Raw genomic sequence first — 23,084 nt, forward strand, 5'->3', positions numbered from 1 at the left:
TTACGCATTTGTGCTTAAGCAGCAGTTTTTGAACCTGAACTGGAACCAGTAGGTCTGTTTGATGTGGCTCAATCTAATAGGCAGTCCATCAAAGTCTGGTGACATCCTGATGTGCAGAATTATTTAAACAAATGATAAACTAGGATTGCATTATTAATTATTAATTCTTATTATTTTGTGGTCTAATCAGCTCACATAGAAGATTCTTATAAAGCTAGCCACATGCTGCTTTAATACTAGACCAATGTCTGTGGATGTCCAGACCTCCTTTGGATATAAAGAATAGTTGAACATTTTTCGCTTCATTTATAATCTAGGCCAATGGTTTGACAAACAATTATGTGGTTTAGACAGTTCATATGTTTCAATTTCTGTGTATATTGATGCATCTGTTCATTGTCAACCAAATGTCTGTTTTACTTATATACATAGTAACTTATTAACGGCTGCCTTACAAATGAATTTTGCTTTAACAAACAAGATTAAACACTAAATTATTGCCCACAAATCAGATCAAAGACAGCAGCTCATTGTTGGTCAAACACTGAGGACACCAGACTTTGGAAGAATCTATCAATTAGTTTTCTTTTCTCTTCATATGTAGAAATTCAGCAGTAATCAAACTACTGTGGAGGAACCTCTCACAGACTGCCCCCCACCCCTCACACATACACACACACAGGCAACAGAACGTTCACAGTCCAGCCCAGGAAGCCGTGCTCCACATTGAAGCCGAAACGACACAAACGAGGGTTCAAGTTTCATGTTGGCTGATGTTATTGTGAGCTGTGACCTCACAGGCTGCTGAGAAGGAGCTTTCCTGGATAGAAATGTGTTAATATAATAGATAATAGAACTGGTTGAGGACGTTATTGTAAAATATAAATAAATAACATCAAGGTGAACTTAATTTGTATGTGCACCATTGATTATTATTCATATTTTACATTTTACCAAACCCCTGTTTTCTCTCATTCATTTGACAAAAACAAGGAAGTCTTCAGGAGGAGGCGGATGTGACTCTAGGGGGCGCTACAGTCATGAGCACTTTCATACTGTCGCTCAGACGGTGGAGGAAGTTCTAAACTGCACACACGTCAGTTTATCTACACCAGGAAATAAAAAGGAGACACCATGTGCTACAATAATGCCCAATATATTTATTTTCATGCACAAACAGATTCTATCAGAAATAGACACAGTGAGAGTTCTGCTTTGATACATTAATGATTCAAAAGAATAAGAAACACACTATTTACACACCATCATACTTCCTGACAGGCAGGTTTGTTGACTGGTTTATTTATCATTGTGTTCATCAAATATTTTCCACTTTTGACCAATACATGGAATGGAATTTTTTTTTAGAAGAACACAAAACAATCCAAGAAGATGTAAAAATGTCTAAGTAGAAAGGACACACAATGTTCTTCCTGTGTTCCAGGTATATCTTGGGCAAGTCATAAGAATCTCATGCAGCTTTAGATTTAAATGTATGAATGAGTGAGATGTTAAACACCCTGAAGATCAACTAGTCCAACCCAAAGGCTCTGACAGCTGCATAGGTCCTCTGTTCCTCTGCACTTTGTCTCCCCTCCTTTCGTCCGTCTCTTTCAGTTTTTACCAGCATGAAGGTGACAGCAGAATAAACACACAAGCCCTGTTCCTTCTGAAAGAAATGAGATGGGAAAGTTATGAAAGATGACAAATTTTAATGGGTTTAGAATAAATTCTGCGTGAATAAATTATTCACCTGCTGAGCTGCGCTTTGCCTGGCAGCCGCTGAACATAGAGGACAGAGAAGATAAAAATCAATGACAATTCAACCAAGGTCTCATGATGGCGACTAACTTCACTTACTTTTGTTCCACTCGTGCTTGTTCGTTTTAATTGTGCAAATGAGGAAGGAAACAGCGATCAAATTTACAGTGAAGAACCCGCAGAGCAGAAAACTAGTCCCACTGGGTGTTAGCGTCCACATGCTCACTCCTGAAACAATAAAAACACAAAATATTAAGTTTCCTGAGGTTCAAGCAAACAACTAAAGCTGGTTCAGGATGTAACGTAGACCATCCATGTCAGACGGCGATGGCCTTGGGCCACATGTGCTCCCTCATAAATTTTATGTCCGGTCCAACACAAGGTTTCTATTCTAACATCCTTATTAGTTAAATTATATGCCGGAAGGCTGATCCGTCGTTGATTGTTGTTTTTTTAATCTGCCGCCATTGTCTTTGCCGTTTAAAAAATGGCCAAAATTACAATAAAAAGCAATAACCCATCAATATTTAGTCAAATGAGTAAAAGTACGGTTAATAACATCAAATACATAATGCGATTTTAATTTGTAAATTACACATCCTACATTAGCCGTTTTCTCGTTTGCATTTCTCTAACTCGGAGTTGTTCAATGAGAAAAATCAGTCATTAGTAATTAATACATAGTAACCTGTAATTAAGTCCTCAGTTGGTCAACTCAAAAAAGGATATAATATTTAATGTAACCCTAAGTCTGAAATATGTGGCCCCCATTTGTACGTGACTAATGTGGCCCATAGAGACCCCGCAGTTGAACCTTTCTGACGCACGCTGTTCTAAAGTTCTCATTTACAATCGTACCTTGAAAATTCACTTTGGTGCCTTTTCCAAACCATATTTCTCCACATGTAGCCACGGCGCAGTAGTAAGTCTCAGCAACGGAGGTGCTAGCATTTATAGAGAGGCGATAAATGCAGGATTTCTCATTGTCAGAGCTCTGCTCGCATTCATCGTTTCCACGAGCATAGATCATATGGACGCTGTCTCTCCCAGCTTTGAACCAGTACACGCTAAGGCCTCCTGAACAGGAGTTGTCGTGAAATTCAGAGAGGACAGAACACTGAAGAGCCACAGACTCCTCAGGACAAACCGGATCACACACTGTCAGATTGTGGACAATCCTATTGGCTTTCATTTGCGTCTCTCCTGAAAAAAAAATAGTTTCTACGTTATCCACGACCTTCTAAAAAATGTCCAAAACAGACATGCAAAGACAAAAAAGAAGTCATTTTTACCTTCTATTAATAAATAGGAAGCGCTCCACCTTATGCTGAAGTAGTCAATCAGCGCACAGTGATACATTCCCTCATCTCCAGAAATGGTCTCCAAGATCGTCAAATTAAACCCACCTTCATCTTCTTTGATTTGCAGTCTGGAAGCAGAAAAATCTGCTCCATACATTGGCTTGACAAGATTATTATAAGTGACCACCATGCTAAGACTTTCCCCGGCACTCTGCTTGTACCAGTGAATTTGTCTTCGTGCTATTTCTTTTGGTAAAACACACGTGAGGGTCACAGGTTCTCCAAGCTGAACTAAGGTCACTGGAACCAGAGCATCTAAATAAAATGGAGAAAAAAAACATACAGATTGTGTAGTAAATTGTAAAGATATTTTGGTAGGATAGGAGACACTGCGGGACACACAGACAGCACTTACAGCCCTGATGAAGGAGAAGCAGAGCAACGTTGAACAAAATCATCTCAACACTGGTTTCTCAGAAAGATGAAGGTGTTTATACAGAGAATGTAACCTCTTTCAGATGATTTTGGTTAGCCATTGCCCCAAAAGCGAGGAGAGCATTTCCTCTGGGGGGTGGGGGGGGTGTTCTACTTTAGCTGACAAAGAATGACTGAGACTGAGATCCATGTCAACAAGCGAATTCACCAATGACTAAATGTTTCTCATGAGAAATCACCATTTTTCTGTATTGTGTTTCACTCATTACACTTGAGGTTCACAGCTAATCCATCTATTTCTTTTAAAGGCTGCTTACTGAGCTCACCTGTCCATCACAGGACACGCACAGCAGTCCCTCACACCCACGTCGAGGGGCAATTTAGTCTCCAAACAACTTGGTGTGCATGTTTTTGTGCTGTAGAAGAAAAAACCCTGGCATAAGAATAGCATTGAAATGTCAATTCTATTGCTGCTTGTATTGATTTATTGGACTTCCTGTTTTGTCTCTCCCAATTTAAAAATAAAACAAAAACACCACATATAAAACCAAGCGTGAGTGCAAGCTTTTAAACCTTTGCAAGTAGTGGTTCCATATTACATCACGAACATGTAATTTCCCTTCTAATGCCGCTGACTGCTGCACATCCTGTTGAGGCCTATCTGTGTAACCGTTTCAGTGGTTGGTCCCAACTCCACCTGCTGAAGGTTCTGGTTTATTTTCAAAGTAGCGTGTTCTCAAAAAAGTGTTGTTAGCATAACTATCACATAGTATTGGTGGTCGTTTTAGAAATTTTAGGGCCCAAGGTAACCAAAGCGTGGAGTTCTATTAATAAAAATCCTAAAGATGGATAACAAAGTAGAAACAATGTTATTAAGAATACACACATGTAATTCTGGTTTAAAGGGGTGATTTTTTAAAATATTTTATTTACCCACAACAGAAACATTCAGGCTGTTTTTGTTGATTTATTTGGCTTTTAAGGTGGATCTCCCCGTCTTCCTTGGTTATTGGGCTACTTTTTGTTTCAAGTTTGTCTTCATAACTAGGCCAAATCACTCCCTATAGAGCTGTCATGATCAGGAAAACCAACCACAGCAACTAAAGTTGTAGCTGGAAAAGGCTCAGTTAGATATTGATGAGGAGCATCTTTGATTTTTGACTTGTTCCGTTAGAAGTTCCAACTTGGATGCTTTGTATGATGTGATTATTAACAGCGGTGTTCAAGATCTCTCACGCATACATCACAGAAAGGTACCTCGTACTGTAATAATATAGTGTGATGTGATAGTTTGTATCTTTAATTCAAAAACATGAACAGTAAGGACACAATCCTCTAACCCTTTTTTAAAAATTTATTTTCTTTCAAGTTAATCAAAACAGGGAAAGAGAACATATGAAGACATGTATGTGGAGGTCAAACATTGAGGTTTGGAGGAAGAAAACAATCGTTCATCTGAGCAAAAGTGCATTTTTTTTGATCAGATGAACAAAAGGAACTCCTGAAAGCTCTTGTCTGATTTTAAACTTCTATTAGAAGTTATTGTTTGTTAATTTCTTTCTAGGGGCACTCCTCTCTCTTCTCGACCTCCTTCAGGAAGCTCTCTTTCTCAAAGCTCTCCTCTTTGTTTTTGCTCTCCTGGACACACTTTTCTCTGTTTTGGACCTCCTGGGATATCTCTTTGATGTTGAGCTCCTTTTGGATACTGTCCTCTCTGTTTTTGACCTCTGCCTGGAGGCTCTCCTCTCTGTTTTTGAGCTTAGTCTGAAACCTCTCTTCTCTGCTCTTTAGCTCTTTCTGGAGGCTCTCTTCTTTGTTTTCAAGCTCTTTCTGAAAGCCCACCTCTCTGTTATAGAGTTCCTTCTCAAAAATCTCCTCTCTGTTTTTGAGCTCTTTCTGAAAGCCCACCTCTTTGTTATGGAGTTCCTTCTCAAAAATCTCCTCTCTGTTTTTGAGCTCTTTCTGAAAGCCCGCCTCTTTGTTATGGAGCTCCTTCTCAAAAATCTCCTCTCTGTTTTTGAGCTCTTTCTGAAAGCCCGCCTCTTTGTTATGGAGCTCCTTCTCAAAAATCTCCCCTCTGTTTTTGAGCTCTTTCTGAAAGCCCGCCATTTTGTTATGGAGCTCCTTCTCAAAAATCTCCTCTCTGTTTTTGAGCTCTTTCTGAAAGCTCTCCTCTTTGCTTTTTAGGTCATTCTGGAAGAACTCTTCTTTGTTTTTGAGCTCATTCTGGTAGCTCTCCTCTCTGTTTTTGAGCTCTTTCTGAAAGCTCTCCTCTTTGCTTTTTAGGTCATTTTGGAAGAACTCTTCTTTGTTTTTGAGCTCATTCTGGTAGCTCTCCTCTCTGTTTTTGAGCTCTTTCTGAAAGCTCTCCTCTTTGCTTTTTAGGTCATTTTGGAAGAACTCTTCTTTGTTTTTGAGCTCATTCTGGTAGCTCTCCTCTCTGTTTTTGAGCTCTTTCTGAAAGCTCTCCTCTTTGTTTTTTAGCTCATTCTGGAAGAACTCTTCTTTGTTTTTGAGCTCATTCTGGTAGCTCTCCTCTCTGTTTTCGAGCTCTTTCTGAAAGCTGTTCTCTTTGTTTTTTAGTTCCTTCTGAAAGCTCTCCTCCCTATGTTGGAGCTCTTCCTGGACGCTCTCCTCTTTGTGTTTGAGCTCCTGAAATTTGTCCTCCCTGTTTTGGAGCTCCTTTAGTAAGCGCTCTCTGTTTTGGAGCTCTTTCTGGAGGCTCTCTCTGTTTTGGAGCTCTTTCTGGAGACTCTCCTCTTTGTTTTTGAGCTCCTCCTGGAAGCTCTCCTCTCTTTTTTGGAGCTCTTTCTGGAAGTTCTCCTCTCTGTTTTTGAGCTCTGTCTGGAAGCTCTCCTCTGTGTTTTTAAGCCCAATCTGATAGCTCTCCTCTCTTTTTTGGAGCTCTTTCTGGAAGTTCTCCTCTCTGTTTTTGAGCTCTGTCTGGAAGCTCTCCTCTGTGTTTTTAAGCCCAATCTGATAGCTCTCCTCTCTTTTTTGGAGCTCTTTCTGGAAGTTCTCCTCTCTGTTTTTGAGCTCTGTCTGGAAGCTCTCCTCTGTGTTTTTAAGCCCAATCTGAAAGCTCTCCTCTCTTTTTTGGAGCTCCTTCTGGAAGCTCTCCTCTCTGTTTTTGAGCTCTGTCTGGAAGCTCTCCTCCGTGTTTTTAAACTTACTCTGGACGCTCTCCTCTCTGTTTTGGAGCTCCTTCTGAAAGCTCTCCTCTCTGTTTTTGAGGTCTGTCTGGAAGCTCTCCTCCATGTTTTTAAACTCACTCTGGAAGCTCTCCTCTCTGTTTTGGAGCTCCTTCTGAAAGCTCTCCTCTCTGTTTTTGAGCTCTGTCTGGAAGCTCTCCTCCATGTTTTTAAACTCACTCTGGAAGCTCTCCTCTCTGTTTTGGAGCTCCTTCTGAAAGCTCTCCTGTTTGTTTTTCAGCAAAGTCTGGTAGATCTCCTGTTGCTCACCCAGATTCCTTTGATGTTGCTCCTCTAGGCCAGCACATTTCTGCTCTTGGTCTTTTAGTGCTGACCGTGTACTAGTCAGCAGGGCCAAGACATCGATGTACGCAGCAGTGCACCTTTCTCTTTTCTGCTCAACCCTGTTGATCTGCTCATCTTTTTCTGTTAAAAGCTGTTTCAGCTGGTTAATTTTCTCCCGCAGGTTTTGTTCCGACCTCTCGATTTCTTTCTTTTGGCCCTCAACATGCTGCTGAATACAGAAGGTTTTTCCATCTTTATTTTTTAGCTGTTTCTCAGCCTCAGAAAGTTCATCACAGAGAGAGTTGATGGTTTCATCCCTCCATTCGATCTCCTTTGTGGCCTGTTGGAGGTCAGCATTTAGCAAGCTTTTCTCCTGAAGATGCTGGTGTGTCTTTTTCAAATGTTCCAGCTCCTTCAGGGTAATTTTATCGGCTGCGGTCCCCAGCATTTCCTCATTTCCAGAGTTTGGATCTATCTCCCTCCTCACATCCTCCAAAACTCTGTCAAATAACTGAATGAAGAAAGAAATTCATCTTTAAAAAGACAAGAAATTCTAAAGCACATTGTAATAGATGTAATGTCTAAAGTTATTTTTTTAAAACAGGAATATAAGTCATTGTTGCAATAGCTGAACTAAATCAGAAGTAAATGTTGAAGAAAAATGTGTGCAAAAGAATTGTTGAATCACATTAAAAGCTCCTGATTTAAACATGTCACCTTGTTGCATCCTCGTTTTCCTGACATTGTAAAAAGGTGATGTATCCCCAACACAGGAGGGTTGGACAGGTGCATAAATATGACCTCAGCTGCCCTAAATGTTTTCTTTCATGTGGAAGACATCAAAGCATCAACTTCAAATAATATTAAGGTAAAAACTGTATAACTGTGTACATTAATTACTGTTGAGCTGCATTTGGGTTTTACTGGCTACCTCAAAGCTTTGGGATCACATAACCACATGATGTGATGATATAACAAAGTTGACTTATGTTGATTTATGCTTCGGGTGGTATAGTTTAAAGATCAAAAGAAAAGTCTATACACTGTAACCATAGTCCACATCATTTTATTTATTTATAGGTGCCGTTCTGAGCACTCACAATAATTAATATGTAAAGAAATAGGCACAGTAGAAGCACAAAACCAATAACAGAATTTTGAACCTTGATGTTTATGAATGGATAATTTAGGTAAACCAAATTCAGTTCACTTCATCTTTATATATCATCTCTATGCGCTTTACAGAAACCCACATCCTGACCCCATCCTTGATATAATGCAGCTTCACCTCTCCGGGCCTTAAACTAGGAGAACATTTTTGACTCTCAAAGATCTGTTTGGACATTCTGCAAATATGGAATTAGAATACCGGTACCGTAGTCAAGCCTGAAAGTAAGATAAATAAAAGCTGCTCCTTGTGATTTTTTTATATGCATTTTAAAGGACAGGTCCTGGTCAAAGGTTAATACAAAATTCCTCACAATCTATTGTAATTATCTACGGTAGCCCTGAGACACTTTGGGACCAACTACAGTGACCTTAGTTTTGTCCAAATTCAGAAGGAAATTGGAGGTCATCCAATACTTTATGGCTTTGAAACATGCTTTTAAGGATAAATATAGGTGAGTGTCATCAGCATAGCATTGAAAATATACTGTATTCCGTGTTGCCAAATAATGTTTCCTGAAAGGACTGGTTCAAGTACAGAACGCAAGAAGAGAGCGGCAGCATGAGTTTTTGATCATTGTACGACAGTTTTGGCTATGGCTTCACGTGGGCACTGCCAAAAGCAAAAATAAAATTATAGCAAAAATCAAACCATAGAAAACAGGAAGTAAACATGGAAAGAGCTCAGCCCCACCCTGGAGATCTTCAGGACTGATGTAAGTACCTTCCCTGTAGCAGCTCTGCAAAAGTTCCTGTAAATGGGTGTTTTCTGAAGTGGAGACATGCACAAACAGCCCATAAATATTGGACTGGAATGACAGAGTACGCACACAAACACGCACAAGCACACACAGTGAGGGAAAAAAAAGCTTTGTAGTTTCAATGGTGGTTTAATTTCAACATTCAGAAAAGTTTCAATTGTCAGTCACATCTCCATATTTTTACTAAGACAAGAACTTCCAAAACAGAAAGGACAAGTTTTTATTGGTGATATGAAAACTGATGTTTTCTTTTTTTCCCGTTTGCTGTTAAATTCTAAACCTGTAGGAACATGAAATGAGCTTGTGGTCAAAAGAAGAAATAAAGGCGAAAAGAGAAAGACCTGTTGTAAATGCAAACAATGCAACAATGGAGAGGGAGCGATTAGAAGAGAAAGAGGGACAGAATGAAAAAGGATCAGGACAGCAGAGATGTTCTAAGTGTTGTATAATTAAAATACTGATATGTCTCAAACCAACCACAGTGGAACTGTAACTGATTAAAGTCTGTGAATAAATTGTACCTGTTATAACCCAAGCAACAGCATATAAAGAAAACAATACAGTAGTAGTTACATTAGAGTCTTAATATACCTTTAACCATGTTAGTAACCTACAGAACCATTTTGTTAGGCAGTTTGGGGCACCTCTTTAAATTAATGATGCTGTCAGGGAAAAAGGGTATTTTGTCATACTGTAAAGGTCAGAATGGGGCCCTCTGTCTGTCTGGGAAATGTAAATATAAAAAATAGAATAATAATGATTTAAAAAAAAAAAAAAAAATCCCAAATAGCCCTGTATGTTATAAATGTGTGAGAGGATGTAGCTCTAAAATTGCCTCTCTGTTGTTAATTAAACATCATAATTTGTCAACCATCAACCAAATGTAAAAAAAACAACAACAAAAAAACACAGTGAATCAGTGAAAACCAGTTTTGGGGTCATCACATGGTTTCAAATAAACTGACCAAGGCACTTTGTAAATAAACTACACAGTCCTAGTGTTGAGGGCAAAATATAAAGCAGATTTTTGGCAAAGTTTTGAACGGTTCGCTGCACTCTCAGAAGAATTCCTCTTGAGTTAATGTAAAAGTGAGTCAGCATTGGTGACAACCTCAAAGACCCTTACTAATGAAGCGGTTAAGGCACTCATCATTAAATTTACCGAGGGGTTCAAGCAGTAACTTAGAAAAACTGACTTGGATAAATTCAATTATGCCGTTTACACTCCAACAGTGAACATCAGCCACTGTGACTCTTATTAGTGGCACTGTCTCCATCTAGCGGGAAGTCATGGTATTGCATACTTGGCTCCCATGAGGCTGATGATTATTTTCTTGCAACAATAATAATTTGACTGACAATTTATATATTTCAATGAATAAAACATATATTTAAAGTCTAATCTAATGTGGCTCAAGGTCTGGTGAGCAACAGAAAACCACACAAGTTACACATTATTCAAATTGGTGTATCCATGTTGACTCGTGTTATTTTCGCCGTGAGGAAGATGTCCGTTATATAGTGAAGAAAGTTAGCTAGGCACAGTTCCATTTAGTCTCTGAGGGCAGGACAACAAAATACTGAATTCTCCGCCTTGTGGAATGCAGGGAGCTCTTCTCGCTCAGTGTCCAAAGCTTCCCACATATAGCGCTCACATTATAACATGCAAATACACTTTGGAACATATAAAACCACTGAATTAGGGTAAATATTTATACATATACAGAGGTTCATATACTTTTAAGGAATGTTAATCTAGTTTGTTGCATACTTTTTTATTACAAAGGTACAAAATAACATTTCATACTATGTAACAATATATAATCAACATTAAAAACAACTTATCAGTCCTTTTATCTTTTAGAGAAAAAAATTCATAATAAAAATAAGTTCTATGTTTCTTTCCTCACTTATCTTACAATATATTTTCTCTGTCAAAAAAAAGTCCCATTTTTGTTTATGAATTGTTTTGACAACCAGGTTGTGCAGACTGAATGTAAAAAACTAGAATTAAATCACATGGGAGGCGCTCCGCAACTGGTCTCGGGGCGACAGTTCGTTGTGGGGAAAAAAAAAAAAATGGCTGCGAGTTGTATTTAAAATCGAATCTAATAATAAAACCAAAACATTACAAGGGGCACTTGAAGCAGCCACATTCCAGAGCAGTTTCCATCTCTTCGGAGTACAAGGTGCCGTCGGTGCAGCGGAAAACCACCTTCCTCCTCCTGCTCTTGGTGACCCCACAACAAACACCTGTGGGTGCTGCTGCCTGGCAGGATCGGGGACAGTCCATCCGGGGGATCTTACTGGTGGACGTACATGTTCTGAGTGGCTGGTGGCGCTTCAGCTGCTCCCTGACCATCTCTCCCTGACACGTGAACTCTGCACATCAAATGAGACAAATGTTTACCAATTTTGACTGATTTAATAATTCCAATCTTCATTTTGAACAGACATCATTTACCCGTGTCACAGGTGGGCCCGGTATATCCTGGCTGACAGTGACAGACGGGCGCCCCGCTCTCTGAAACGCGACACTCCCCGTTCCCGCAGTGCTGCCCCCTGCAGGCCGGAGGCTCCAGCCGTCGATCGCAGTATTGACCCTGGTAGCCTTTGCTGCACTTGCAACTGTAGGAGTCTCCCTTTGGCACACACTGACCGTGAGAACATCTGGAGGAACAACAAGACGCCAGGACAATGAAGCACCTGTGGAGCTGTGCGTTTTATCTGACTGTTTGGCGAGACTGAAGCGAGTTTTTAAAATGCTTGCGCGTCTCCCTCCTGTAGGGTTACCGGTTGCTCAGGCAGGGGTTGGGTCCTGTCATCTGGGAACACAAAGCCCCGTCTCGTCCTGGGGGGCAGTCACACGTTACTCCGGCCTCTCCTCCCTCCCTACACGTTCCCTCGGCACAAACACTGCAGGAGTGACACCCTGCAAGAACGCCGTCGCTCTGGTGACGGGAGAAACGCAATTACAGGAAGCTGATTAGGAAAAAAGGACCGGATGTGTAACCCCAGTGAGCAGGGTTAGAAACTAGAATACAAGCAATGTTCCCTCAGGTCTTACTTTGCCTCCCACTCCTGCTGTCCGGTAACTCAGGTCTTGAGCCTCGCCGTTGATTCGGACATTGTGTATGCAGCCATTAAAGGCCTGTGGGGAACGATCAGGCCCGGGACGCAGACCTGACGCCACCACCTGAGACGGAGCTCCTGGTGGGTCAGAAGAAGACACACAAGGGAAATTTAGAAAAAAAAAGGAAACAGGACGTTCGCACAAGGTTCGGCGCGATGTAATCTCTGAGCAAGAATACAATTCAAGAGTACTTTATTGATCCCTTTAGGGGGTGTCCACCAGGGAAATTAGCATCTCATTCTCTAGCTGATCTATGACCTGGAAGTTTGCCTGTGTCTCGGCTCACCTCCTATGTAAAGTTGAGAGTTGTGGTCCACGGACGGCTGACGCGCCAGCTTTCCCAGACTCTTTAGGGCACCGTTGTCCACCAGCAGGCCGAGTGAATGGTTCTGTATCAACAGCTCTACTGTGTGGAAAAGCCCGTCATTCACCGACTCCACACTGTCACACACACATATGAAAACAGGCTTTCAGTGTGGTTCCTATTATGATAAATTACTGTTAACTTCTACACCAGATGGGGGAATTAAGGAGAGGAAAAGAAACACAACTGTAAATGCTTGATAGAAAACAGGCTCCAAATATCTTCAAATCAAGTGATTTTTCATCCTGTAATGTTTGCACACTGACCAAAACCAGTGAAAAAGCAAGGAAAAACTGTCCAGAAACAACTGGACCACAATGTTATATTGTTTTCATGAATGACTGAAGGGAAGAAGAACCCTGCATCCTGACCTTTTGCACCACATGTGACCCTGAGAAGAAAGCCCGTTTGTGTGTGCACGAGTGTGTGTGCACGAGTGTGTGTGTGAATGAGTGCGTCTGAAGTTTCCCACTAAATGGTTTTTGCCAGAAAGGAGACAGACAGTTTTAGAGACAGTGGTTTGGCACGGCCAAAAGGGGGAACGGGGTGAGATGAGGGAGGGGGGCGTTGGGGTGGTAAATTTGACTGTTCCTCTGTTTACGCCTGAAGTTCTTCCTTCTCCCCCCCGAGAGGAGGGGCAGAAAAATCAAAAACACACAAGAACAAGTGAAGCCCCTCTTCCTGCTGGTGGCCCCACGTAGACAGCTCGACTCTTCAAGAGGAATGGACGGACAGAATTGCACCTACACATCCAGCCCAGCTGCAGAGGCATGCGTTTGACGGGAGAGGCGAGCGCCTGGGCACCAACCCGGTCACATTTAGAGCTGCTGGGCTCCTTCAGGGACTGATCCAGAGGTTTAGTTAGGAAACAAGTGTTTCAGTTTAGCATAAAAAGACACAACAGACAGGTGCAACTCTGCTGTGACAGGGTCAGAGAGCCAGAGCTGAAGGTTGTTGTTGTGTTTATATAGTCCATCAAAACCAGGAAGGGGGGGGGGGTCACATCAGCCAATGCCAGTCTGATTACATCCGCTGGGTCACACCAGCTCCTCAGTGTCTACAGGGAGAACCTGTTGCCTTTTCACAGGTGATGGTCAAATGGTTAATCAGGTGACCTGATGTGATCCACCTGATCCCTCTGGATTGCTGGCACCCCCCTGGCTGACTTTTATTTTTCTTCCATTTTCTCATGTCTAGTGGGGGTGAAACCAACTATACATTTTTCATACAATGTCTGATTCATGGGAGCTTTTTATTGGTTTTACTCTTCATTTAGTTTATCTCAGATAAAACAAGCTGCTCCTACATCGTGTGTAGTTTGACCTTTTTGACTTCTAGAACAACTTGTATTTATAATTATTTTCAATGATGTTGTCAATCTTTCCTCATTGCCTTAGTGAATCAACTCAGCTCACTGTGGGAGGCATGTAATTAAATAATGATCTCAAACAGGGCTGCTGCATCCGAGTACAACGCTTTCTTATCTTCCCTTTGCATTTCCTCGGTCACTTTGTCTTGTCTCTTCCTCTCTCGGTGTCTTAGCCTCTCCCTTTATGCCTCTCATCTCTTTTCCACCCTGCCAGTTCACTCACATCCTCCTCTACCTCTCTGACAACAGTCAGTTTTTTGCTCTTCTAAAGATTCTCCACTTCCCTTCTATAAGCACTTCATCCCCTTTTAAATTTGCTCAAGTGTCACAAAAAGTTAAATCAAACAAGCCTTTTAAGACATTCTTGACTTCAATTCACAGTCCCCCCCCCCCCCCAGCATATACTGTAGTCTCCCCGAAGAGTCCTGCTATGACCGCTGATGCTCACTAGGTGGCAGTAGACGACAAACGTTTGAGCAGCTGCTGGAGAGCGCGTCATTGTTGTCATTCGTGGTTTGAAAAGCATTCAAAGGCAACCTCATTGTGATGAATCTGCATGTGTTTTTGCTGCTGTAGGTGAACTCTAGACATGTGTCTGAGCAAGAGCACATCTAAACTGCCTCTGTCTCTTTTGCGCGCATCGTTTTCCCTCAGTCCCTCATAGGACGCCAGTTTCCAGTTACTCAACCATTACAGCCCGTGATTGGGCACATGTACGAGTATAAAGCCAACAGAAGAGCAAAAACACAAACAGAATCTAAATCATATGAAATCAGAGCAGTAATCATCTCTGACTGTAGCTCACACTACAAAAAAAAAAGAATATTTAAATGAAGAAAGTATGTGGGAAACCGTTTCCACAGTTAAATCTAATTAGGTGATGGGAGCATTGTCTGTGATTCTGAGCCTCGTTTGTGGTGTTTGTGTTTGTGTGTGTTTGACAGTGATGCTCGTGTGTTTGTGTGCAAATGCAAGTCTGCGTTTGTGTGCAAATATGGTAGGAATATGCTTTGCAATGATCACAAACCGCATATGTGGTCCAGTCTGTATTTGTGTGTACGAGCCCAATCTGATTAAAATGATGTTCAGCAGGCTGACATCCCATTTCCATAATGCTGTGCTAACCTCAATTAGTCACTGAAGGGACAGCAGCTGCACAACAGCATGATTCCTCACTGGTTGCTTCTTGGTCGACCAGTTCATACAGACCTGTGTGGATTTACATCACTTCAGTCTACCCAACAAGCTTAGGCCTCTGTTTTTAGTATCAGCTTCCCAACATTTTATCATCTTTTATTCCCATTTTTGTTCTAAACTGCTTTAAAAGGGTCCACACAAGGAGAAAGCACACACCTAACATTGAGGTTTTTAATGCTGCATGTCTGTATCTTTAAAACCAAGTGGTAAAAATAGAACAAACTGGAGACGGCGCCCTGTGAGTTCATGTTGGCCTCCACCGCTACATTTCATCCCCTCGTCAGAATCAGGCCCGAACACGACTCCCCCGTCTCTCTGGTTTCCACACCAGATAACCGACCAACAGAAGCATCCCGGGGCCTGGCACCGCTCCCTGGCCTTCGCTTGTACAACCGCAGCGGCTGTGCGGACGGTGCCATGGTTGGGATGTGCCAGAAATGGCGGCGGTTACGCCATACAGGATAGTATCAGTTGTATCTAGTCTGCCATGCGGTTTGAGTGAGATCACGCTGTGTTTCCAAATGAGGGCAGATTTGCATCCTTTAGCCTGGTGTCATCTGAAGAAGGCACATTTGAAGGGTGAAGTAGGCCTGACATTAGGGAATAAAAGCAGGGTCTGAGTTCTCATCATCGCTGTGAACTTCCTCCTCCTAATGAACTCGTGAACTCATTTCTGTCCGTCTGTCTCGGGCGTGGCCCCTGTCAGCTTAACTGGACCAGACTGGGGTAATGCCCTGACTCATTCTGTGGTTTACTTCCCCTCTGCTCTTCACTCCATCCTTCTGTCAACCCTGACTCATCTCCTGTATGCCCTGCTGTTCAACTGTCATCATCTTTTCATTTCCACAGTTTCTATCTGTCCATCTTCTATGCTGTTTTTTTTTACCACTTGGGCAGAAAACCCTGTATTTTACTGTTATCTCTCTGTCCATCTGTCTTTCTGGCTATCACCATCTGCCTCTACCTCTTAACTGATCCTTCTGTCCAGTCCCCCCCCGCCTCTCAACCTTTTCAACCCCCTCCCCCCCGCACCTGTGTCACGTACAGCCTAATTGAATTCCCATTGTAATTTCCATTTTCTCATTCCTTTCTGACTTTTTCTCAAATGATTTCGTCCTTGTTCAGGTTTTTAAGCCATTTAAATTATTCAAACAGCACAATTGTTGAAAGATCTTTTGAGTGAACTGGCCTTTTTAACGTTGATTTGAAGGCAATGGCTGAAATTAACAGTCGACCACTCTGGTCGCTGTCTGCAGATGTAACTTATGAACGAGGAGACAGACTGAAAGCAGCAGTAATCCACAAATGGCAGCCTGTTGATTTAATAGCCAACCATCATTTTCATCATCATCTGGGTTTTTCCACCCAGATCGGCTCTTCACATCTATCCTCTCCTCCTCCAGCCTCTCTGGAGGAGCACCCAAGCACATTATTATCATAATTAAGGTGTTTGTATGCATCCGTATTGTCAGAATGGAGATCTCAGCACAACCAAATCCACTCGATAGAAGCTGAATGCTGCTGAATATAACATCCCATCACTGAATAATGACACCGCGCTCAGTACACAGCATGGTGCTAAAGCCCGAATCTGCATCAGGATGACACCTCGAAGACTGTACCAACCAAAAAAGCTATATATGTATGATTCTTCATGGAGCAAATATGACTTTTCAATAAATTCACATGCAGACAGAAAAATCATAATTTCATCACAAGTGAAAAACCTCCTGCAGCAGCAACCTCGTCCTTGACGCGGTAAAATTCTTTCTTCTCCAGTGGCTGCGTGGAGGTTTATAATATACCATGCCCTAATCCTAAAGTCAAATTTGTAATGAACCTGCTGAATATTCTGATCAGAATAGTCACAGCAAGTCTCCCTGTTCCTCCCCCACATGCCTCCCCCTCACGCTGTGACCTTGCCTCGATCCACAGACACATCAGAGGAGACTTACACGTCTAAAACCAGAGTCATGTGATTAAAAAGCCAAAAGTCCCGGAGTGAAATACATCCCAAGGATGCTAAATAGACAAGCAATCAATAAAATCCCCACTCGCAGCATATCGCTCAGTTTATTTAGCTAAACTAACATTTGCCGTCTCGTCCAGGATCCCTCTGATCCGAAGTCGGTGTAATAAATTTTGGTATTGAGTGAGCTGATGATTGTGTGTCGGAGCCGATGTCTTTGGGTTCCATCATGTGCTGCTGAACGGCGCCACTGCCGCTCTCGGTTGCACCGGCAGAACTGTGCTCAGTCCAATAAACCATCTTTTTATAGGTAAAGTCAATAAAGTAGACAGTGGTTTGCACAAGTGTGTCTGTGCTACATCCACACGTTACTATCAGATCCTACCTGTACACATATATGAATATTGGTATTACTGTGGGGTTAAATTTGATTCTTTCTAGTTTCCAGTGTCTTCCAGAGGGATGTTTACTGTATGTTAAATATTTCAGCACATGCTATTTTTTTTTTTTTTTAAATCCCATCATAATGAATGAAAACATGAGTGTCCTCTTCCAGGATTACCCCTGGTATCACTTCCTAAAGCATATCTGTTCCTATGACAGAGTGAGTACAGTTGAGATAATATCCCGGGATTGACACGCCGACCCCTTCGGTGAGGCCTTGCTTGCTTTACGGGGAGAGGTTCTCGCCGGGTTTCACTCAGGGACGTGAGCAGAGACCCGGGATTATCGCGGAATATTTCTGGATTCCTGTGTGTTTATGAAGGGAACGCCTCATATAAGGACCGTCTATATTCAGCGCTAGCATGTGTGACATCTGCGCTGGTTTCAGTAGTTTTATTTTATGGATAAACCTAACCGATATTTCAGTAGTTTTCTGGAATCTTGGCCTGTGTGGGAAAACTTTTTCGTATATGACTTTATTTTTATTATCCCCGTCCCTGGAGGAGTTCTGTGCTCCCACACAGTCTGAGTGAAAGACTTCCCTGGATTACAATTATTACAGCTATTCATACCCACACAGTTGATTTTATGGCTCTTGCTGTCTTGCAATGCAAGTGTTTTAGTGCACCGCGTTACTATGATGAAATGCACATGTGTCAGTATTAATCCCTAAAAATAAATACGTATCATGTGACTGAACAATGTTAAAGAAATATGCAACTTGCATCCCGAACGGTTGCATTTATTGGAATCCAGCAAATCAATTCATTGTGGATGACCAGGAAGATTTGATCAGGTTGTGTATGAGTGTGTGTCCTACCTATAAACAGTGGTGGGTGGGTAGTTGGTGATGTCGTAGATTAGCCGTATGTGCCCCTGGTACAGTTCCAGAGCCAGTGGGTCGTGGTCATCCTTATACAACAAAATGCCATTGTCTTTCTCTGTGGCCACCTGGAGGAGACAATCAGATAAGGGACACCCGTTGGTCAGATTCTTACTGATCTCAGATGCCGTTTTGGTGCTGCAAACCAACATATATTTTTTATGGTGGTGCTGCAGGAAATAGCAGCAGGCTACATGCCAAAGGCGCTAAATTAATCAAGCTGGTGCTTCCCCCTGTAAAGCTATAATTACTGTATAAAAATCACTTTAAAATATATATTTTACACCAGTGAACCCTGAAAAGGGGCACTCATGCATCCCTCCCACGCTCACACACTTGACATGCCACACTCGCTCGTGCGCTCTGCTAAGCGCTAACTAACTAGAGAGTGGAAATGAGGCCAAGGGGCCAAGCACTTAACACCTTTGCATGGCTTCAATGGAGCATGGCCAAGTCAACACCTGCTAACAAGCTGCCGGAGAAAAGAAGAGAAGGAGGTGAGGCGAGAAAGCAGGTAGAGACAAGCGCATGAGAACGAGAGAGTGGGAGAAGGATGAAGAACATTGGCTGAAGAGGAGAGAGGGAAAGATGTAGGTTGCGGGAGAGCAAGAAAAAGCTGAGGAGAAAAGAGGGGGAAAGTGATTTATGAAGTGCTGTGGCTCTTTCAGTCATTTTTCATTTTCTTTCTTTTGCCTCTCCGGGCTTCTCGGTTGACTTTTAAGGGCCTTGGCCGTGACATTGAAAGGTCCTGGCAGAAATTCAGAAGCACACAGATCCAAACAGGTGGTAAATATCAATTAGAGAGCTGTCTGTTTCTTGTTTCTCTTCACCCACTCGCGATTTCCTTTCCAAAATGGAAGGACATATGTCTCTATCGGGTTCTAGCCCTCAGGTGTCTGCAACGCAAGCTACAGACACACAAACTCTGTTTCCAGAGCTCATTATACAGTGAAAACAGAGAGCGCAGCAGATGTTGTGTTTTTAAAACACCGCAGCAGAACATGGCTTCTCCATTCCCAAGGTCTGACAAGGATAGGATTCCATTATTAGGCAGAGGCGGAAATATTAATGAACTTCACTATAAATATCAATGAGAGGAGGTTTTTTTGGCAGCGGTCTCACCTGGAATGAAATATGTGCCGACGGACGGAGCTTTGCGCCTGGCAGCTCCATGTATGCGTCACGACCCAAGAAGTGAACAGTGGAGATCGTGTCACATTTGCTGCCATAGAAACCAGGCGTGCAGCGGCAAACGGGCTCCCCGGCAACCACCAGGCACTGGGCGCCGTTCTGGCAGTCTGACTGGTCGCAGGGGCTGGTCTGCAGCAGGATCATTGGCGGAGGGTTCTCACAGAACAGCCCACTGTGAAGGGGGGCAGAAACAGAAGGCGACTTTTGGACTCTGACAGGGACGGTTAGTTTGGGATGGTAAACCTCACGTTAACATGGCTTCCTAATGAAGAGATTGACTAAGTGGTACAATCAGGACCGAGGTGTTTACTAAGTTAGACCCTTTCATCTATGTCTTGTCTGGTCCCACTCCTCGTCCATTGTGTCTGTCCAAGCTGCCTAATTGTGCGAGGCTCACCTGAAACCCTCTTTGCAGACGCAGGTGTAGCCATTGACAGCATCCACACACTCTGCTCCGTGTTGACACTTGTTTTCCAGACAGTCATTATAGTCCTGCTCGCACTGCTGGCCCACATAGCCCGGTAAACACTCGCATCTGAAGTGTTACAGAAAAATGGGATTACTGTTTCACTACATTATTTGCACGACACATGAGATTGAACAAATTTCCTATTTCAAAACCATTAAACAAGAGAAGAATGGCACAAATTGCCCCTTTATGCATAATGTGAATCATAAAACAGAGGCATAATTGAGGATATTGTTGTATAAACTCATTATCTGGGCTGATAACCTCCATATAGGATATTCCTAAAGAACGTCAAAGTCTAAGCTGGATATTAACAAAGTTGTTTTCAGCATAACAGCATCCACAAGTATTTCCAGTCCAGAGTCTCGGTGTCATAAATACATCTGGAAATTAGCAGTGGGATTTGAATTGTAGCTTCAAACTGCAAATGTGACAGATTATTACTGACAAAGCAGCATTCTAGCAACTGTGGAGCTGGACCAACATCAATATTTGTATAAATATCGCGAGAAAAAAGGGACAGCAATTAGTGTCAAAGTTATTTTAAACTGTGTAAAGTACGTCTGTGGATATTATATTCAATGTCCAACGATATATTATTATGAATCTTACACACTTTGGAGGTTAAAGGTTGATGTAGGAGAAAACAGAGCAGAGAGAGAAAAATAACAGGACTAAGAAATCCGAGTGTTGGTATCAAGGCCCCAGACCGGCGAGTGGCTTCGACCACCTCTCTTCTCCTTGTCCCACTAAAGCGTCATACTTCTGACCTCTTCGCTTATTGATGTGACCTCTGACCCCTTCGGCGCTGACCGCCTCCAAAGCTGTCACTCACCTGTAACTGCGGCCCACCCGGACGCACTTGGAGTCGTGCTGACAGGGGTCGAAACCATGGAGACAAGGATCGATCACCTCCTCGCACAGGTCGCCTGGTGACACAATGAAAATGTTAATACTTTAGCAATGCTGTTACTGTTGACTTTTTGTATTCGCGCTTAAACTAAAACTAAAATTGCTTTGTGAACTAAAAATTGGAAAGATTTAAAGTCGTGATATGAGAATCAAAATTGAAAGTGTGAGGGTAGACTCTCACACCCCGAGTTAGAGGGGCTGTTGAGAGGGGTCAAACACTTTCCCATTATTGCCCTCATGCTCTAAAATACTGCTGCCGCTTCAATCCCACCCCGTCAGTCACTGCCAGGCTTCTGTTCAGGTGCTTTAGAGCTTTAATCCCAATTTTGTCCTTCCTAGTTTATTACCGTAATTTAGCTGTGGCACTTTTTAATTAACAAACACTCTATGTAATTATTCAAAAATGAAAGGATTAGCTTCATAAATTACTAATAGACTTTAATTTAAGTCAAAGACCAACTGAGGACCGGTTCCAATGAAGCCAAATGTCCAAAAATTTCTGTAACCCTTGAAGAGGAATTAATGATAACGACATTAGACAGCAATGTGGATCTACTGACTACACAAGCCTGTTAACTTATCAGAAGCATATTTGCGGAAAAGACAAGTCCTGGACTTTTGGACGCCGTCAAAAATGCGCTCAACAACAAGGAGTTTTCTGGAATGATGACCTAAAATCGAGCTTCTAAGCTTAAATTTCCCCCCGGTTGGTAAAAATGAAACACACGATGTGACAGTCCCGCTTGACAGTTGTGAGGAAACCTGTGCGACCAGCAGAAGACCGTCCAGTTAATGTGACACCTGACGATTCTGTCCCGCTTCGCTGCACTGAGCGGTGGGGGGGTCAGAGCCAAAAGAAGCAGCTGTATTCCTGCGTGTAAGCATTCATGTGTGCGCATTTGCCGTATGCGGTGAGGCCGTTGGCAGCGCGAGACGCTGTTTCACGCCAAAAATGATAATGACATGGTGAGCGCCGGCGTGTATGTATTGACTGGGATCCAGTGTCAAAGGAGAGCAGCTGTGTGTGTTTTAGAGGACGGGAAAACTTAACTTCTCCGTCAGCAGTTTAGTTACAGTTTGTCGGACTCCAGCGAGCCAGAACGGCCCTCTGCTTTGCTGTTTCAGGCCTTGGATGGCTGTTTCTTTGCTCTTTGTCATTTTCCTGTTACCAGTTCTCTACCAATGCTGCTCTCTCTCTCTCTCTCTGTCTCTCTCTCTCTGCCTTTTTCTCCAAACTCCCATAGGAGCAGTCTGAGGTCACTGCAGAGTGGCTGCCCATTACACAGCCACCATTCAAGCAACATGGAAAGTGTGTGTGTGCCTGCAGTGCTGCATGGACTTGATGACCCTACTTGTCTCTGAGGAGCAGAGACCAAGGCTTTGAAGAATAACAGCGCCGTGATCGATGGGGTTCACCTGTGTAGTTGGGTGGACAGACGCAGGTGTAGTTGTTGACCCCATCCACGCAGGTGGAGTTGTTCTCACAGTCGTTGTCCTCGCAGTCATCGGGGTTTGTTTCGCAGCGCTGGCCCTCAAAACCTGGCGGGCACACGCAGCTACAGACACGCAGAGACATAAGACAGGAGGTTTATTATTAGATGTCGAATTCTTTATGAGTAGAGTTCCTTTCACAATTTTAGGAAGGGGGCACCAGTTCTCTTCTTCACATTGTTAACGCAGACCTCTACTCAGGTAATGCTGCACACTGTATTCACGTGTCCTGTCCTCTTTTGTTTTTCTTTACACTTTTGAGCTTCAGCATTTCCATATTTAGAGGTTAAAAAAAGAGCATTTCATGCCTGACATTACAACTAAATGAAATTTTAATGTGCCTGTTCAAAGTTTAAACCATTATTCTCTCACATAAAAACTCACTGGCAATGTCCTCCGGCACTAAAGAAGAGGAGCAGGGGCATTTATTTATTCAGCGCATTGTTTTCCCAGCACTATTTTTCCTCTTTTTGGAGGGGGATGTATTATTAAAGGAGATGAAAAGTTCCTGGAGCTTCTAAAGTCAAACACTGAAAGAAACCGAACCCCCACTCAGAGCTCAGGAGAGAGAACCGAGCGCTTCTTTACTAGTTTGATGCCACTGTTGTTGGACTCTTATCAGACTGTTCCATTCATCCGCCTCCCTCCAGTCCCGATGATGACCATCCTGCTCCCATCTCCACATTTATGCTACCGCCCTCGTTGCGCCAATCTTTGCATCGCAGTTGGGTGAGAGTAACTGTTTATAGGAGAACATCTGC

At 42.6% G+C, this 23,084-nt stretch overlaps 3 protein-coding genes and 1 long non-coding RNA gene across 7 annotated transcripts in view; 1 reads left to right on the forward strand and 3 right to left on the reverse strand.

Moving 5' to 3' along the window:
* Positions 1–1,265: 1,265 nt before the first annotated feature.
* On the reverse strand, positions 1,266–3,572 carry LOC105416207 (uncharacterized). The gene is made up of 6 exons (XM_011610925.1): positions 3,478–3,572; positions 3,054–3,377; positions 2,620–2,964; positions 1,861–1,989; positions 1,754–1,782; positions 1,266–1,669 (listed from the first exon to the last, which is right to left on the reverse strand). The coding sequence occupies exons 1-6, from the start codon at positions 3,518–3,520 to the stop codon at positions 1,532–1,534; spliced, it is 1,008 nt and encodes a 335-aa protein (XP_011609227.1). The 5' UTR covers positions 3,521–3,572; the 3' UTR covers positions 1,266–1,531.
* Positions 3,573–4,839: 1,267 nt separating this feature from the next.
* LOC115252475 (trichohyalin-like) lies at positions 4,840–7,730 on the reverse strand. The gene is made up of 3 exons (XM_029847762.1): positions 7,691–7,730; positions 6,548–7,484; positions 4,840–6,355 (listed from the first exon to the last, which is right to left on the reverse strand). Exons 1-3 carry the CDS (start codon positions 7,715–7,717, stop codon positions 5,058–5,060), a joined length of 2,262 nt encoding a protein of 753 aa, XP_029703622.1. The 5' UTR covers positions 7,718–7,730; the 3' UTR covers positions 4,840–5,057.
* A 277-nt stretch (positions 7,731–8,007) lies between these two features.
* LOC115252316 (uncharacterized) lies at positions 8,008–9,323 on the forward strand. Of its 2 annotated transcripts, XR_003890728.1 has the most exons (5): positions 8,008–8,163; positions 8,256–8,365; positions 8,480–8,595; positions 8,664–8,856; positions 9,188–9,323. It is a non-coding gene; the product is annotated as an uncharacterized lncRNA (long non-coding RNA). The 2 variants fall into 2 exon arrangements; XR_003890727.1 differs by having other exon boundaries at positions 8,008–8,365.
* Positions 9,015–23,084, reverse strand: part of slit3 (slit homolog 3 (Drosophila)) — a 157,912-nt gene continuing 143,842 nt past the window's right edge. For all 3 annotated transcript variants that reach the window (XM_011610926.2, XM_029847082.1, XM_029847083.1), the window contains 10 exons: positions 22,249–22,388; positions 20,756–20,849; positions 19,849–19,986; positions 19,383–19,623; positions 18,198–18,328; positions 12,321–12,475; positions 11,969–12,111; positions 11,695–11,852; positions 11,366–11,571; positions 9,015–11,283 (listed from right to left, as the gene is read on the reverse strand). In XM_011610926.2, coding sequence (XP_011609228.2) covers positions 11,030–11,283; positions 11,366–11,571; positions 11,695–11,852; positions 11,969–12,111; positions 12,321–12,475; positions 18,198–18,328; positions 19,383–19,623; positions 19,849–19,986; positions 20,756–20,849; positions 22,249–22,388 — 1,660 coding nt within the window. In that variant the 3' untranslated portion in view covers positions 9,015–11,029. The remainder of the gene's footprint in view (positions 11,284–11,365; positions 11,572–11,694; positions 11,853–11,968; positions 12,112–12,320; positions 12,476–18,197; positions 18,329–19,382; positions 19,624–19,848; positions 19,987–20,755; positions 20,850–22,248; positions 22,389–23,084) is intronic.

Source organism: Takifugu rubripes, chromosome 14, assembly GCF_901000725.2.
Source record: "Takifugu rubripes chromosome 14, fTakRub1.2, whole genome shotgun sequence".
Taxonomy (NCBI): Eukaryota; Metazoa; Chordata; class Actinopteri; order Tetraodontiformes; family Tetraodontidae; genus Takifugu; species Takifugu rubripes.

Coding starts and splice junctions, on each gene's coding strand:
- LOC115252475 (XM_029847762.1), bottom strand. CDS start 7,717: ATGTCAGGAAAACGAGGATGCAACAAG. Junction 7,485..7,690: donor GAAAACGAGGATGCAACAAG/GTGACATGTTTA, acceptor TTCTTCATTCAG/TTATTTGACAGAGTTTTGGA. Junction 6,356..6,547: donor GCTTAAAAACACAGAGGAGA/GCTTCCAGACAG, acceptor TTAAAAACACAG/AGGAGAGCTTCCAGACAGAG.
- LOC105416207 (XM_011610925.1), bottom strand. CDS start 3,520: ATGATTTTGTTCAACGTTGCTCTGCTTCTCCTTCATCAGGGCT. Junction 1,990..2,619: donor CACCAAAGTGAATTTTCAAG/GTACGATTGTAA, acceptor TTATTGTTTCAG/GAGTGAGCATGTGGACGCTA. Junction 1,783..1,860: donor CAAGCACGAGTGGAACAAAA/GTAAGTGAAGTT, acceptor CTCTATGTTCAG/CGGCTGCCAGGCAAAGCGCA.